Source organism: Pseudorasbora parva, chromosome 3 (genome assembly GCF_024679245.1).
Source record: "Pseudorasbora parva isolate DD20220531a chromosome 3, ASM2467924v1, whole genome shotgun sequence".
NCBI classification, from domain to species: domain Eukaryota; kingdom Metazoa; phylum Chordata; class Actinopteri; order Cypriniformes; family Gobionidae; genus Pseudorasbora; species Pseudorasbora parva.
In genome coordinates this window covers 26,853,161-26,869,741 of record NC_090174.1, presented here as the reverse complement: position 1 = coordinate 26,869,741, position 16,581 = coordinate 26,853,161, and the positions used below count along the sequence as shown (strand labels likewise).

At 37.7% G+C, this 16,581-nt stretch overlaps 1 protein-coding gene across 1 annotated transcript in view; it reads left to right on the top strand.

Annotated features, from left to right (window-relative positions):
* The first annotated feature begins 10,366 nt into the window (after positions 1-10,366).
* vcana (versican a) overlaps positions 10,367-16,581 on the top strand; it is a 50,959-nt gene continuing 44,744 nt past the window's right edge. The window contains exons 1-4 of the mRNA XM_067440065.1: positions 10,367-10,718; positions 11,491-11,665; positions 12,261-12,388; positions 13,429-13,722. Coding sequence (XP_067296166.1) covers positions 10,367-10,718; positions 11,491-11,665; positions 12,261-12,388; positions 13,429-13,722 — 949 coding nt within the window. The remainder of the gene's footprint in view (positions 10,719-11,490; positions 11,666-12,260; positions 12,389-13,428; positions 13,723-16,581) is intronic.

Here is a 16,581-nt window from a genome sequence, read left to right as displayed (position 1 = left end):
CAAGACATGACAAAACCCACATGTGCACACAAGACAGGACAGGCATGTGACAAATGTAGAGACTGCTGCGGGAATCTCTTGAGTGAGAACAAGAGAAGTTTAAAGCTTTACACACTGTGTAACTTTTTTTAGTTTAATCTTATTATTCTCTCATTAATGTATATTTACTTCTTTCAAGTAATAAAGTATTCTCGTAAGTTTATAATATGCCATTGAAAATACATACGGGTGAGGGGTTCGGATGCTGGTCGCCATGTTGCTCCTCCATCTTGAAAGTACATTAGCCAAAGAGGGACATACCCATAAATTCAAGCTTCGCCTTTTGCGTTTTTAACACTCGATGGCACAGAAGAGGGGAATTGCCATGTTAATCTTGGACTAAATCGGCTACCGCAGGAGTTAAAACGAAATCAGAATTGAGAGGAACAGAAACTATTATTCACTAGATGGTCGTGTACCTTTACACCGCTAGATGGGGGAAAATATCACACAGTGTAGCTTTAACGTTTTGATTCTCTTGATAAGAGAATTTATTAATTTGATTCTTAATTTGATTAAGAATTGATTCTTTGATAAGCCTGCACTCGATGCATCCTCAATATCAAGAACACATCTGAGTACTTTATGCATTCTCTGTACATTCGATCTTGACTATTGGAACTGGACTTTGATATTTGATGATGACGTAGTACGAGAACACAGCGAAGCAAGATCGCTTAAGAATGCATATTGAGAAATGGCCATGGTCAGGACGGTCTCCTGGAGTTCAAACTGAGCATCAGAATGGGGAAGATTCTTTGGGATTCTAGTGGGATTTTCACCCATAACCATCTCTAGGGTTTACAGAGAATACAGAAAGTTATGTGGGTGGAAATGTCTTGTTGATGCCAGAGGTCAGAGTAGACTGGCCAGACTGGTTCAATCTGATAGAAAGGCAACTGTAAGAAAAGAAAAAAAACACACACACATTCAGATAGGGTCCAAATTTGCTTAAACATAAGCATGGACCTATCCTGTCTTGTATTGATGGTATAGGCTGTAATGGCGGATATTTTCTTAGCACACTGTGGCGTTAATGATGCTCAATTGGTGCTAGGGGGCCTAGCACCAATTGAGCATTATTAACGTCACAGTATTGTTGCTGACCATGTCTATCCCTTTACGACCATATGTACCTATCTTCTGATGGGTACTTCCAGCAGGATAACACACCACACCACAAAGCTCAAGTCATCTCAAACTGGTTTCTTGAACATGACACTGAGTTACTACTCAGATGGCCTCCACATTCACCAGACCTCAATCCAATAGAGTGACCTTGGGATATGGAGGAACAGGAGATTCACATAATCGATGGCCAACAAATCTGCCGAAACTCATGTAAATATGGAACAAAATCTCTGAGGAATATTTCTGGCATTTCTATGCCATGAAGAATTAAGGCAGTTCTGAAGGCAAAAGGGGGGCAAACCTGGTACTAGCAAGGTACTAGCAAGGTGAAATTCATATACTATTCAACTATTATTACTTTAATATTTTATTTAGCCTGGTTTCTCCCAAGGTTTATTTTTCTTGGTTCCTTGCCACTGTCGCCTTTGGCTTGGCTTGCTCAGTTGGGGACACTAAAATTATGATCCAAATTATTCAACTAAATATACAAATAAAATTAATCAATTAGGTCTTAATTCTGTAAATTATAATACTGATCAGGCAACATTGTCGCTATATGATAAATTAAAATAAGCTGATAACATCACTGTTTTCTCTAGAACGACTGTACAGCCAAATCAAATTTTGTTGCAATATTGCCCTGTTTAACACTGTGAAGCTGCTTTGAAACAATTCTCATTGTAAAAACACCATATAAATAAAGTTGATTGATTGATTGATTGATATTTTATATTATTGTAATGTTCTGTACAAAGAGAAACGAGACCAAAAAGAAAAAAAATAAGCAAAACCTGAATAAGACTTATCTGTTATTTGTCATATTTTCTGAAGAAATTTCTGAGTCATATTAGGAATCAAGGTGGAACTTAATGTCCTGAAAACCCTTTCAGTGTCCTGGAAATTAGCTCCATGAGCTCAGTAAAACATCTTCATGTGAAATACTTGATGTAATGCTCAAAGTACATACACATAGCCCTGACAAAATACAACAAATGGACCTCTGTGCAGGTCATGAAAGAAAACATGTTTACCATGTTCTCACATTTTCAGAATCATTCATGCACATGTATTTCAGTCTACTGACAGCATGGAGTTGTCTCAGACTTTCCCAAAATGACTGCTCACTATAGGGAAAAAATGACTTTTCAACAGGTTCTCCTCCTAAAGTCCATCCATCAGTTAGACTGTGCTTTTATCTTAATTGTCTGAATGGTGCATTTCCCATAGACTGTTGCTCCACACAGTTGCTCCAAAACCAGTGAGTTATCGCTTTCCTTAGCCAAATTTAAGCAAAATGTAATTTGTTGTCACCTCTGCTTTTGTAGAATAATAGATCAACTGCTTCTCTAGAAGGGTGTCAAAGCCTGAATTGGAGGTCACAGGAAGAATGGTGTCAGTGGAGTCACTAGGGTTATCTCAGGTCACCTTCTCCTAAATCACAAAATGATACTCCTCAAAGTGCAAGCTGCTGTAAATTAAATGAGGACACTTTTGCTAAACTTTACTTCACCCATTAGTACTTATAAATAACACTTCAAATAAATATATATATATATATATATATATATATATATATATATATATATATATATATATATATATATATATATATATATATATATATATATATATATATATATATATATGTTCTTAGATTTCTATGGAAATATGTTCTTATTTAAAATGTATTTGACAAAATTGTGGCTAGAAATCATTTGAAACAACATTTATTAAACTTACATTACTGTTATAGACTGTGATTTATGTCTTGCCAATGGGGTTAATTATTTCTATAGCTCAATACCTTACTCTTCTGAGTCCACCCATAACAAAGAAAACCTCTTAATTACCTGTTAATTACTTTACAGCCACATTGACAGAAGCAAGCAGGACATTCCTAAGTGCGAGCTGTAAGACAGACGTGACCAGACAGAGACAGTGAATACAGATTCACAAGTACTTGTCAATGTAAGGGCCAAGTTACTGTAAAGAAACACTGTGTTGGTTTGTGATGATCACTGTGGTCTACAAACAAAGTTATAGAAGATAAATGCAATGAGTTTGCGCTTGACAGCAGTCGAGTGGTACTAGTTCTAAATACTGGGTGCTGCGTCTGTAGTGAAAATAAATCCACTTTCTGAAGCTATTGGTTTTTTTTTCGGTTAAAGGACAACTCCGGTGAGAAATGAACCTAGGGGTAATTAACAGAGGGTTACAGAGTAGATCGTTCTCTGGGATGTGTTTTCATGGAAATCGAATGTAAAGAGTTTTATCTTTAAAAACAGATTTAAACGATCTACTCGGTAACCATCTGTTAATTACCCCTAGGTTAATTTCTCACCGGAGATGTCCTTTAAATATATTAAAATAGCTCTGATTACTCTCAGTGCAAATTATACTAAAACTTAATCGATGGGATTCATTGGTGCCTCTTGCATTTGCATGGTTTTCAATGTAAATTGTTTCAGCTTCTTTTTAAATAATGTAACACTTTGACTATTTTTGAGAGACTCTCTCTCTCTCTCTCTCTCTCTCTCTCTCTCTCTCTCTCTCTCTCTCTCTCTCTCTCTCTCTCTCTCTCTCTCTCTCTCTCTCTCTCTCTCAAGCTAAATGTAGAATTTTTAATACATCTTGTGGGCTTGTGTTTTTGGTATTGATCCAAAATAGCACTACTACCATTAAAGTATTGTTGTAATTTTGGCATTTAAGAATACTGCCCAGCCAAAAAAATAATCCATTGTTTGGAGTCAATGATTGGATCATTATTGCAGTGATTATTATGTTTATAGCATGTTATATTTTTGGCTAACGTGCTTTTTTTTTAAAAACCCAAACCAGATTTGACCATCAATTAATGCACCTCTTGATGGGTGTTGTAATGTTATTTCCATCATGAGGTGCACACATTTTTGGTCAAGATCTATTGACACTGTAAGGGTCAAGCACTCTGTAAAGTCTCCTCCAGCACATCCCAAAGTATTAAAATGAATTTAAGGTCTGGATTATTCTTCATGCTTCCTCCCAACCATTCTTTCACAATTTGAGCCTGATGAATCTTAACATTTGTCATCCTGGAAAATGGCCAATAATGCATCTTCCTACGAGGTTGCAAGCTACACAATTCATCAAGTCACAATTCACAAGTTCATAAACTGTTGCCAAACATATAAAATGCTAGAAACACAATAACCACAATAATAATGATCCAATCATTTACTTTTTAGCATTTGCCATTTTAATCTAAACAGCATTTTTTTTTTTTTTTTTTTGGCAGGGCATTGTATGCATTAAACAATAAATGTTAACCTCATTTAGAGTGGCATTCAAACATTTTTAATTTAAAGCAGGCTCAATGAAACTTTACCTCAGCTGGATATCTGCTATGTATATCATACAAATTTAAATTTCGGTATGCAGCCTTTTGGTAAGTTGAGACCATTTACACCAAAAACAATAACTCTAATGATAAGTCAGAAAGCTCTCGGATTGCATCAAAAATATCTTCATTTGTGTTCTGAAGATAAACGAAAGTCTTGCGGGTTTGGAACGACATGAGGCTGAGTAATTAATGACAGAAATGTCCTTTTTGTTGGAACTAAACCCTTTAAGATCGAATGTGTGTAGTAGATATGAAAAAGTCAAAGCTCACTGTCTATATAATAAATACTGTTTGGTCATTAAGGTTTGGTTCACCCTTCTAACGCATTGAACGCTAACAATAACTAACACTCATTCTGGCCTATATACTTTATTTTAAACTCAATATCCTTCCTGCTTTAATGATTTACCACTGTTGTGGTTACATGTGATTTAGTTCCTGCTTTTCCCAGACAGGATGGTAAAAATGGACCATCTAGTCTTCTTCATCTCTCAACTTTCTATTCCCCTTAATGCGTTCAGGAAATTGTGAGTAGAGTTAACAGAGCGTTACTGACAGACCTGTTCACAATACAGAGTCAAATCTGGAACAACGGCCACACTCCATGAACCTGGAGGAGAATGTTTAAGACAGCATCAACATGGTTGTTGTTTGTAATTATAGCAGTTACATTATTGTTTTTTCAAAGACCATGTTTCCCTAACAAAAGTCATGTGATTATGCGGCATGTCTGGACACAAACAGGTGAGGGTTGTCAGGGAAAGTGACAGAACACTTTTTGCTTGCTGTAACATGCATTTTGTGCCTCGTCATACTTCTAATCAAATGTAGCTCGTATGTATGGGTCGGTGAGGGTTACAAAGGTTTCTTTAAACGTATCCAGTGAATGAAAAGACAATTTTTTAGCTGTGGCCCTTTGATTTATCATCTGGTTTGAGCTAATATTCCACACCTTGATGAGAATCAATCATATGTCATGGGTGATATGACATTTAGTAAAAAAACTAAACTGTCCTTTGTGTCTTCGAAATAATGGCAAACTGGGAGATGCCAGTGTATAAAAGTTAACTTACTGTAGATCATATAACACCACACACTTACCTTTCTGACCTAATATAGCTGTTCTTATACAGCTTCATTGAATCTCTGATTACTTGGGAAGGCATGTAAGTCCATAACATTTTTAAGATAGTAGTGCTTTTGGGAAATGTGCTGTAGATGTTAGGTGACTATAGGTTAAAGGTGATGAGTAGACATCCAGTTTGATCTTTCAACAGGACATACAGAGATTCTTTCTGATTTAGGCTACAACAGGATGGCCATTTCTAGTCATTTGGTGTAATTGGTCAAAAGTCAAAAGTGAGTAATGGTTAAAGCACTAACCTGTGTGGCGTGAGGCTATGGGTGAAGAGGTATTCCAGATGAAAATGAGATCTGTTATCTTGGAAGTAAAGCAGAAAAGCACTGACCCGGAAATGCACCTCTTGACCAGTTTAGAGATTTGCTGTTTGTGGCAGGAATTATGAAAGTGCTATCTGAAAAACAAAAACAAACCTTGAATAGCATGTATATCTAAATGGTGCTGCATAGTCCACTGCTTTCGTTTTTATTTTTTTTATTTTTTTGTGTAACACTGTACAAAATAGAAGAGGCAAGTGTTGCACATGGTCTATATCAGGAATTGGGTTTGAGAACAATTATGCAAATTAATTTTATCTAAGAGTGGTTTTGTATGTTGGTTTCAAATACCTTATAAAAAACAATCTTGAACTATGTGTGTGACTTTATTGATGAGAATATTATTATATGCTATAGCCTCTCTGTTTGCTAAACACGTGAGTACAAAATCAATGCGAAGTAATGAAGGTGGATTTAAAGCTAAGGTTCAGCCGTGTTCTCGGGACAATGCTGCAGTTTTATAAATGCAATACTTTGAATTACAAATCTAAACAAAACAACAAAGTCCACATCAAAGTGATTTATATGAAGCTGTCATTTAGTGAAGCGTGAACCTTCCTCAAAGTTCAGCGAGTCACTTTATAACCTCTTAAATCCAGTTGGTCCTTCTTATCCCCCGCAGTGCTGTAGCGCGGTCTCTCCCCCGTGTGGAGGGGCAGCCGTTGATCTGATCCGCCAAACTGTTGAGATCAAATTTACGGGAACAATTCATGAATCATGACTGCTAGCCTGCTAATAAAGCGTGTTAACATGAAAATAAATGAGGACTTGGATGAACAATCACCTGGTTTTAATTGGCACAGTACAGGCAAGACTTTATCATATTCGACTCATTTGAAAACGGAGGTAATTTATTTGAACTGAATTAGTTTCTTTTTAAAACGGGAATTTCTTTCTTTCTTTCTTTCTTTCTTTCTTTCTTTCTTTCTTTCTTTCTTTCTTTCTTTCTTTCTTTCTTTCTTTCTTTCTTTCTTTCTTTCTTTCTTTCTTTCTTTCTTTCAATTTGTATAGCGCTTTTCACAACAAAGCTTTTTCAAAGCAGCTTCACAAAAAATGCATGCATTACAATTTAAAAAGATTTGTTATTAGAGGAAACAAGCTGTATTTCAGAAAAGTAGGCCTACATAGGCTACAAAGGACACAGCTAGCTAACAATATATTAGTCAATGTAAAAATAAATAAAAATAAGGCACAATGGGCTCAGTAAAAAGTTCATACATGTTGTCAACAATGATTTGGGTAGCCTATGAAACTGAGCAGAAAAAGAAAAAAGAGCATCTTTTACCAAGAGCCACACCAAGAGACGGTACACAAGTAATTTTACTGTTATTTAAAATAAACGAATAGCCTACAATGATGCTATTTGAGGCAAACGTTTTATTTGCTATCAGTAAATAAATGCACTAAAGGGATCTGCATGCGGAGCGAATATAGGGCAAAGTGGCACTTTCTTTTCGTTTGTATTTAGCTGAAAATGTTCTGTTCTTTTAGTGTGCGTGTGTGTGTGTGTGTGTGTGTGTGTGTGTGTGTGCGCGCGCCCGCCCGCCCTTAGGGCACCTGTGACGCGCGTAATCACTTTCCCCGCACCTCTGCGTGGTGTCCACTCACTTTTTCGGGTGGGCAGTGAGTCCCTCCTCTAAATCCATGACGAACTTATTTAGGGTGCAACATGGATGTGAATTTGTTAGCGTTCACATTTTGTGTCCGGACCAAGAAGCAGCATACGGTCCAAGGAGGAGATTTAAACTGCATGACACAAGGACCCGTATAAAGATTTCATGTGGACTCACTGTGAACTGGGATTAAGTAACATTTATTTTTGTTTGGAATTATAAATTTCAGGAAAGGTACAGTAGCCTATTTCATTCATTTTTTGTATTTATTTACTCTGTATTGATTTATGATGTCAGAGTTTGTGTCGTCAGTCGGAGTGATTTGCAGTTAATTGCTGCATGCAGTCGATGTATGGATGATATGTTAAATTTGAATATGAATCAGAAACTTATGTACATAGTCGTCATCGAATGTTTTAAACTTTCTAATGATTATTATCATCCTATTTTGTCAAATTATTATTATTATTATTTTTTATTTATTTTTATTTTACAAATTGCAAGTGTATGGATATTCTACAATATTGGAACAAACGTCGCACCGGAGTAGGCTATCCAAATTTCCCATGACCTCATTCAGTTTAGAATGCAAGAGTAGAATTATCCAAAGAGAAGCATGTGAACTGAAATATTAGTATCACAGACTCGCTAACAGCCTTTCTCATCTCTGATGCTGACCGAGACTACATCATTGGGCGTGACTATAATAGGTTCCAGCTCCGTTACGCCAGGGCCAAGACGTTAATCTCTATTTACAGATATTCGAGTATTTGACTATTAGACATTAACTGTAGACCATCTAATCTAATTATTACAGAGTTAGGAGCCTCCAGCTGCTGTTACAGGAGCGGGCAGCAAGAGTCCTCTGAACTCAGACGAGTTTTTGGATGACATTAAAAATTGCATTTATTTATTTATTATTATTAAAAAATATATAATAATAATAATAATAAGAAAAAAAACTATTTAGCATGTCTAGTAAAGATTATTTTAATACAATGCCAGTAGAGAAATCGTTTTTCCATATTGTAGTAAAGACTTTTTTTCTATCCATTTTTGTCACAATTTCTGTAATTTCCACTCGATGTTCTCAGTAATGAAATAAAGTGTGATGACTTCATGCACGTTTTTGATTTTATCCTTAAACGTTAGGCGGCAATTAGCCTAAACTTACCTGTGCTAATTTACCAGCAGCAGATAGGACCCCCCCCCCACCCCCCTCCCGCTGTATGAGATAAAACGAAAATATACACGAAATCAATACCTAGATGTAGGCTAATGATATGTGTCAGTACAACAAAGACGCCTCTTAATTTCCACGTGCATCGTCTTATAACTTAGTTATATTTTGTTTATAGGTCTAATATGAATGGCTGTTTTACGTCAATTTTAATTTACATACGGTCAGTGGGTAGTCTCGACCCCCCCCCCCCCCCCCCAACCCCCCATTTGTAGTGGTGCGGTGGCAAAAGTTTGTCCCTAACCTCCCGCAGGGGATTAAAGCAACTGCATACTCAATTCCGCCACCCACCCCGAGAGGAAACACTCTCTATGACCACCACATCGTCTCAGTCAGATGAGTAAAGCCGTTCAGCATATGTGAGTCCTAATAGATAGCAAATGTCTCAGTAGTCCTTCAGCTCAGTTTACAGCTATTGATTTGAGTGATTTATCAATGATTCTTCTCTTCAACTCCTAGACAGGAAGATGTTGCTAAATATAAGACACATATTGTGGTTGATCTGCATATACCAAACAACGACTGAACCTGGTAAGCTTTTCATGTTATTTATTATTATTATTATTTTTTTTAAGATTTCAAAAGTATTCATCTGGTAATATCTACATGATTTATGTAAAACTGGCGTGTGCATGTGTCTAGAATAATATAGGCATGATTTTCTATTCTGTGCTGTTTTTAGGGGCGAATTTGATTTTGTTTCTTGCTTGAATTTGATCATGGTAAAATCCATTTAAATGCATGAGGCAAAACTTAAAGGCATAGTTCACCTATTCACCCCCAAATTGTTCCAAACTGGTTTCCTTTCTCCGTTGAACACAAAAGATGATTTTATAGAATGTCGGTAGCCAAACAGTTGATGGTAGCCAGTGACTTCCATATTTTTTTCCTACCATGGAAGTCACTAGGTGCCTTCAACTGTCAGATTACCCACGTTCTTTAAAATATCTTATTTTGTGTTCAGCAGAAGAAAGACACTCATTCAGGTTTGGAACAACTTGAGGGTGAGTAAATGATGACAGAATTTTCATTTTTGGGTGAACTATCCCTTTAACCTTGCATTCCCACAAACTGTTGTCCCTTAGCTGCCACTAATAGTTTACTTCCAGGCACCTATACCTTTTAATTAGGAACTTCTTGTAGTCTGGTGCAAACAGATGGCTTGACTTTATCACTCTGAGAGGCCATGCTCACACACGGTGGTGTGCTACCCTCAGGGGTAATCCCACCTGTCCAAAAGCATTTCTCACATCGTTGGTCTGAGCGTATAGTGATTTTCTGACAGTTATGATCCTTTCAACGTCCGCCGTTCAATGTTATCTGTCCTTCTACAGGAAAATTGTTCCTGGTATACTCACCCTTAGGCTTCACAGAGGCAGTAAAATAATTCTCAGCCCAATTACCATAAACACTATGAGGCATGATTTCCTGTGCTTTGCGATGGATGCAGCTGTGTGTATACGTCTCATGCCTTTCATTCTCTCAGTCTCCAGCACATTATTGGTGATGCGTCCTGTCAGCGGATTGTTGTCCGGGAAAGTGACCCTTCCATGTTACTTCTCCATCATCCCCACTGTTGGACCTAGTAGCAGAAATGCCTCAGGAAGAGATTACCTGCGCATCAAATGGACCAAAATCGAGGGGGGTGTGGAGTCGACTGTACTTGTCACCCAAAACGGCGTCATTAAGATTGGTTCGGGGTACAGGAGCCGCGTATCTGTGCAGAGTCACCCGGAAGACATTGGCGATGCTTCTCTAACTATGGTGAAGCTTCGGGCAAGTGATGCTGGAACATACCGCTGTGAAGTAATGTTTGGGATTGAGGACACGCAAGACTCAGTCAGTTTAAATGTCGATGGTAAGATTTTTTAACACCTTTGTCTTCTTGCTTTCAGATTCGTCTCGTCTTTTTAGGGACAACATTGTCCCAACAAGCACATATGCTGCCAATATGGGAAATTCCTTACAGCTAATTGATCAATGACAGTCATAAAGTAAATTATAGATAAATAAAAGTTCAGTCTGTTAAGTGGAGCTGTTAATGGGAGAAAAGCCGCAAGCACAGATTATCTAAATTGTTGAGGGATTTTAAGGTTGTTTTGGACCCTCCCATATTACAGTTACAGTGTAAAAAGTCAAATGCACTCCAATAAACTTTGCCTCTCTTAATGTCTTCCCTCTGCTTGGATAAGCTGTGATGCTGGGAGACGTCTTGTATGGGATGATTTATGCACAGGCCATGTGAAAGGATGGGATGGGTCAGCCCTGAACTTCTTTGGCTCTAGAATTGCAGCACCACCCTGCTCTCAGCAGAGACACACTGCCATTTTAATTAGATCCATTACTCATTTAATTTAAGTTTTTTCAAAGCGACAATTATGGGGATGGATGGAATGTCCCCTCGTTCAAATGAATGTCCCAACACTGCTTGCTTTATTAATTTGTTTATAAGCAACTTTCAGACATATTCAGGACTAAAGCAGTTTGTATTAGTCTTCATATTTATAGGGGTGACTGGCAAGAATGGCAGTAATACAATATGCCCCTATTTAATGAAACTGTTAATGGATGGAAGGCCCAATTGTTAGGATATGTTCATTTATGCTTGTTTGATTTGTTCTTTTGAACAGGCGTGGTGTTTCACTACAGGTCAAAGTTTAGCAGATACATTATGAACTATGCACAAGCTGTGCAGACCTGCAGCGATGTTGGAGCCACCATTGCTACAGCAGAACAGCTGAGAGCTGCTTATGAGGACGGATTGGACCAGTGCGATGCCGGCTGGATTGCAGATCAAACAGTGAGGTTAGAAGCAACACACACACACGCACACACACACACATTTGTTTTTGTGACATATGGGGACATTCAATAGGCATTATGGTTTTTATACTGTACAAACCATATTTTCTATCCCCTTGTACTGCCCCTGCCCCTAAACCTACCCATCAGAGGAAACAGTCTGCATTTTTACTCTCTAAAAAAAAAAAATCCTGTATGATTTATAAGCATTTTGAAAAGTGGGGACATGGCCAATGTCCTCATATTTCACCCTCTCCTTGTAATACCCATGTCATACCCATGTCATTATACACATTTGTGTCCTCATATGTCACACACACACACACACACACACACACACACACACACACACACACACACACACACACACACACACACACACACACACACACACACACACACACACACACACACACACACACACACACACACACACACACACACACACCTCTACTGGCAATCTCAGTAATAAGTTCTAAACAATATGTCAACATGTTGATATAAAAAGGAAATCGCAAAAGCTAAACAAATGATAATTTTGTACATTTTTTTAGTTGTGAGAAACATCTCTCTCTGTGTGGATTGTTTCTATCTGTAGATATCCAATCACTAGACCAAGGCCTGGCTGCTTTGGAAATCTGCCTGGAAAACCTGGTGTCAGGTCATATGGCAAACGCAGGCCCACAGAAACCTTTGACGTGTACTGCTATGTGGATAACCTCGGGGGTAAGGGTTTAGTATTTTTGTTGTTTATTACAACTTATTTATTTTCGAATAATAAAATGAAATAAAAATTGTTGACAAGGCCATCAGTCCTGTGGTAATGTGAAAGAGCTGTAGTTTATCTGTTATATTTGCTCTATGCTGACATATTTAATGTGGTTTTTAAACTGCGGTTATGACCAAAAAATTTATATCAACCATATTGGCAATGATCATCTGTGGTATTAAACATTGACTTGGAAGCTGGAAGCTTTCAATATTTTTGCTGCCACAGAAGAGAAGTTTAAGTTCTCTGAGCAAATCTGAGTATTTTTTTTCAATTCTAAGTTTAATGTGAGCATAAACTTGTATTGCCGAATATACATCAGCTTATCAGCACATTCTGTCAGCAGTTTTATTTGATAGTTGATAGTTTACATTATAGTTATTTTTTAAAAAAAATGACATGTATCTTGAAAGTAAGTTTTAGTCGAGAAAATGTTGTTTGCAGAGGATTCAAGTTCTTTCAAAACCAAACATAACAACAAAAAAAAAGTTACAAGAGAAGTAATATTCTAAATTCTAAGTGCTATATCCAGCAGTGGTGTGACAAATAAACAAGAAACAGCAAATGGAAAATGGATTCATGAAATGAACACCCTGTTGTATGTTGTGGTGTTTAATATGTCTCATTCCCCCACGAAAGAAGATTTGGGAACGTCTTTACAGTTCTGCTGTAAATTACTTAGACGTCATGAAAACCTCAGTTCTAGCTTTTGTCAGCAACACCCAAGGCTGTACAAAAACAACTCCCCCATGGTTTTATTTTCACAGCATTTGCTAATGGGAAATATGTTTTTTTCTTTTCTGCTTAATTAATTATTATTTAGGGTATTCCCCCTCGTCCCAGATCCAAGATATGTGTTTTGATTCAATGACTGGCACTTATGTTTTCTTATGTGTTAGCAATACTTTAACAATTATCAGTATTGCTTCTTAACATCAAAATCCAGCAAATTTCATTCATAATAATACTAAATGCTTCTTGTGTGTTTTTACTTCAGGTAATGTTTACTTTGCACCCACAATGCGTAAGATGACCTTTGCTGAGGCCAAGGCGGAGTGTGAAAGCATGAATGCAGAGCTGGCCTCACCTGGTCAACTCCACGCTGCCTGGAGACAGGGCCTAGACCGGTGCGATTATGGATGGCTGTCCGATGGCAGTGCCCGCTACCCTGTCTCCGTACCCAGAAGTCAGTGTGGTGGTGGTCTGCTGGGTGTCCGCACCATGTACCGCTACCGAAACCAAACAGGCTTCCCGGATCCCAGTATGAGGCTTGGAGCGTACTGTTTCAAAGGTAAAGACTTTTCACTGAGCTCATGAAGTGTTTATGGTGTAATAAACGAACACCTGAATGGTTGCGAGAGCAGCCACTTTACCAGCTGCTTTGACGTCAGTTCTCCCAGCATGCGTATTATGAAGCCCTCACCCCATTACACACGTAAACTTGAGTTCCAGACTTACTGTAAATGCCTCTTAAGGGCAGTAAATCAAAGCAGAATATTAGTTTGAGTGCACCAATTTTTGTTAATTGAAGTTCTTTTAAGTTGAGACGCCGGGTATGGAAAAGTTTACACGAGAGTGGCTCATTCTCCAGTAATTCACTGACCTCACTCTGCTGCATTCTGGGTTGCCGCCCGTTTCTAGGGAAACTAAAATGGGCTTGGTTAACAAGAAGGTTTAAACATTCAGAAGTCCATTATGCTACTGTAGTGCTTCGTGGCTAAAATGGCAGATGCTTGTCAGACTTTGCTTTGTGGTGTTGTAGGTACTGAGACTTCAGAAAGACTTGATGTTCTCAATGGCTTATAGATGACCTCACAAGAACAATATTATGCAACCAGGGGCATCATTCTCAAAAGATAAACAGCACAGAGACATGTCAAAGTCAAGTTAGTGTACTAGTATAACCGCTCTGTGCAGCTATTTCCTATGCCAGGCATATTAACTAGGGATCATATATATATCATGGTACGACCAATATTAGTTTTTTTAGGAGCCAATACTGGATATTTAAATCATATTACAATTTAAATTTCTTTTTTTCACATTTCAATGACTTTTCTCGTCATCTAACGAAAACCTGAAGTTAATAGCAATACAAAAAAAAAAAACACTAATAATTTAATAAAACTAGTAAATGTAAATTTCAAAAGGAATATCCATTTTTCATATTGTGCATTATAATGTTTTCAGGCCATTTCAAGTTTGACTTTGATGTGACATAAAGTGGTGAAATTTAAATGGCTGAGCTGTTTACTTACTTTTAAATTAAATTCTCCATTAACACCATCATTTTGTTCATTCAGACCCTATGTGAGCCGGGACCACAAAACCTGTCATTAGTCGCATTGGTATATTTTTAGTAATAGCCAACTATATATTGTATGGGCCAAAATGATCAATTTTTTTCATAAAGATCATGTTCCATGAAGATATTTTGTACATTTCTTAATGTAAATGTATAAAAAAAATGTTATTCGTAGTAATATGCATTGCTAAGGACTTGATTTGGACAACTTTGAAGGTGATTTTCTAAATATTTACATTTTTTTGCCCCCTCAGATTCCAGTTTTTCAAATAATTGTATCTTGGCCATGCAAATATTATCCTATCCTAAAAAAAACATTAACAAACGGAAAGCCTATTAATGAATTGACCCCTCATTTAACCCCTATGACTGGTTTTATGGTCCAGGGTCACATTCGTCAATGCGCACAAAAACAAAAGGTGGGATTTATTGCGTGAACCAGTCATATCCAATCATAACCAATCATGTCCAATCATAGCACGATGGAGGCATTGCCTCCTCTACGTGACTTTCCCCATTCATTCTCATTTACCCCCCACTAAACCCACCATACGCTTTAGAGACTCTGTTAAGTCAATGGGGCACATGGGGGACGCAGATTCCCACTGTAACTTTACCTGCTTGTGTCGCTGTTGGACAGTGTTACTTCAGAAAACCAAGTGATTTTTACACTTTAATGTCACAGTTTATAATTTTTGCGTTGTTTTATATTTCCACCGATTTCTTTTTAAGAGGCACTGCCTCCCTGGCATTGTCTCTGGAAGATAAGGATACCTTTCTTAGAGTGGCCATTCATTTTTATGAGCCATTAGAACATTTATTGGATAATACCAAGCTTATAGCCATCAACAAACAGGAAAAAGTGCTTAGGTGTTACCTACCTCTTTCCGCTGTCAGACTTTCTGTTCTTCCTGTCATTTGCACCAGCTCTTATTTGAACAGACATGCAGATAAAGGAGAGCGCTACTACAAGAGCTCTAAAATCAGTGGGTCTCGCTAACCTCTGACCTGGGAGGGGGTTTATCTTTTCAACTGAGGCTAATTTAGACAACCTACCCCCTGCCAGGCAGGGCACTCACCCAGAATGACATCAACTGACTGCTGTGATAAGTAATGGACCTGGGGTTCAACCTAAATCTCGACACTGTGACCTCTGAGTTTGTTTGGTCTGTTTCAGATCTGTCATGCCTCTCTGATCCATGTGGCATTGAGTGCTGTTCAAGTGTTTTCTCTTACTTGATGAGTTTGGTTCTCATGTTCCTTTTCCACGTGATGACTAATGTTTGATATAGTGACAGATGTGCATGAAATCACATGAGCTAATCAGGCTGGATTAACATGACAAATGTTATGATGTTTTTGCCCCTCACCACACCTTGCAACATCCCACAAACCATCAGACAATGCATCACATGAATGACAGGCATTTTTCTTAAAGGAAAAACTATCTCATGGCTGACATCAGATTGAATAGAAAGAGCCTGGAGATAATAGAGAACAGCTGGAGCCTTGGCTGCTAGCCTGTTGTATTTGAAGATGAAGCTTTTTTTGTGAACACAGGGGCAATTAAGGGCTAAACAGTCATTAAGAGCATGTAAGCTGTTTGTGTGAATGAAATTCAATTTGCTAAATATTTGTGAGGTTGTAGGAACCATTCGGACACCATTCAGATAAAAGAAATCCACCGAATAGTTTAAAGACAAGTTAATCTGAGTTAATCTGCATTAAGCATTGCATACAATTAAATGTTTAAAGAGCTGCCGGCACCTAGAAAGCTTTGTAAAAATGAATCATGTTTTCCCTTTTTATTAAGTAAAGGTAAAAATCACTTTCGGATTGCAACAA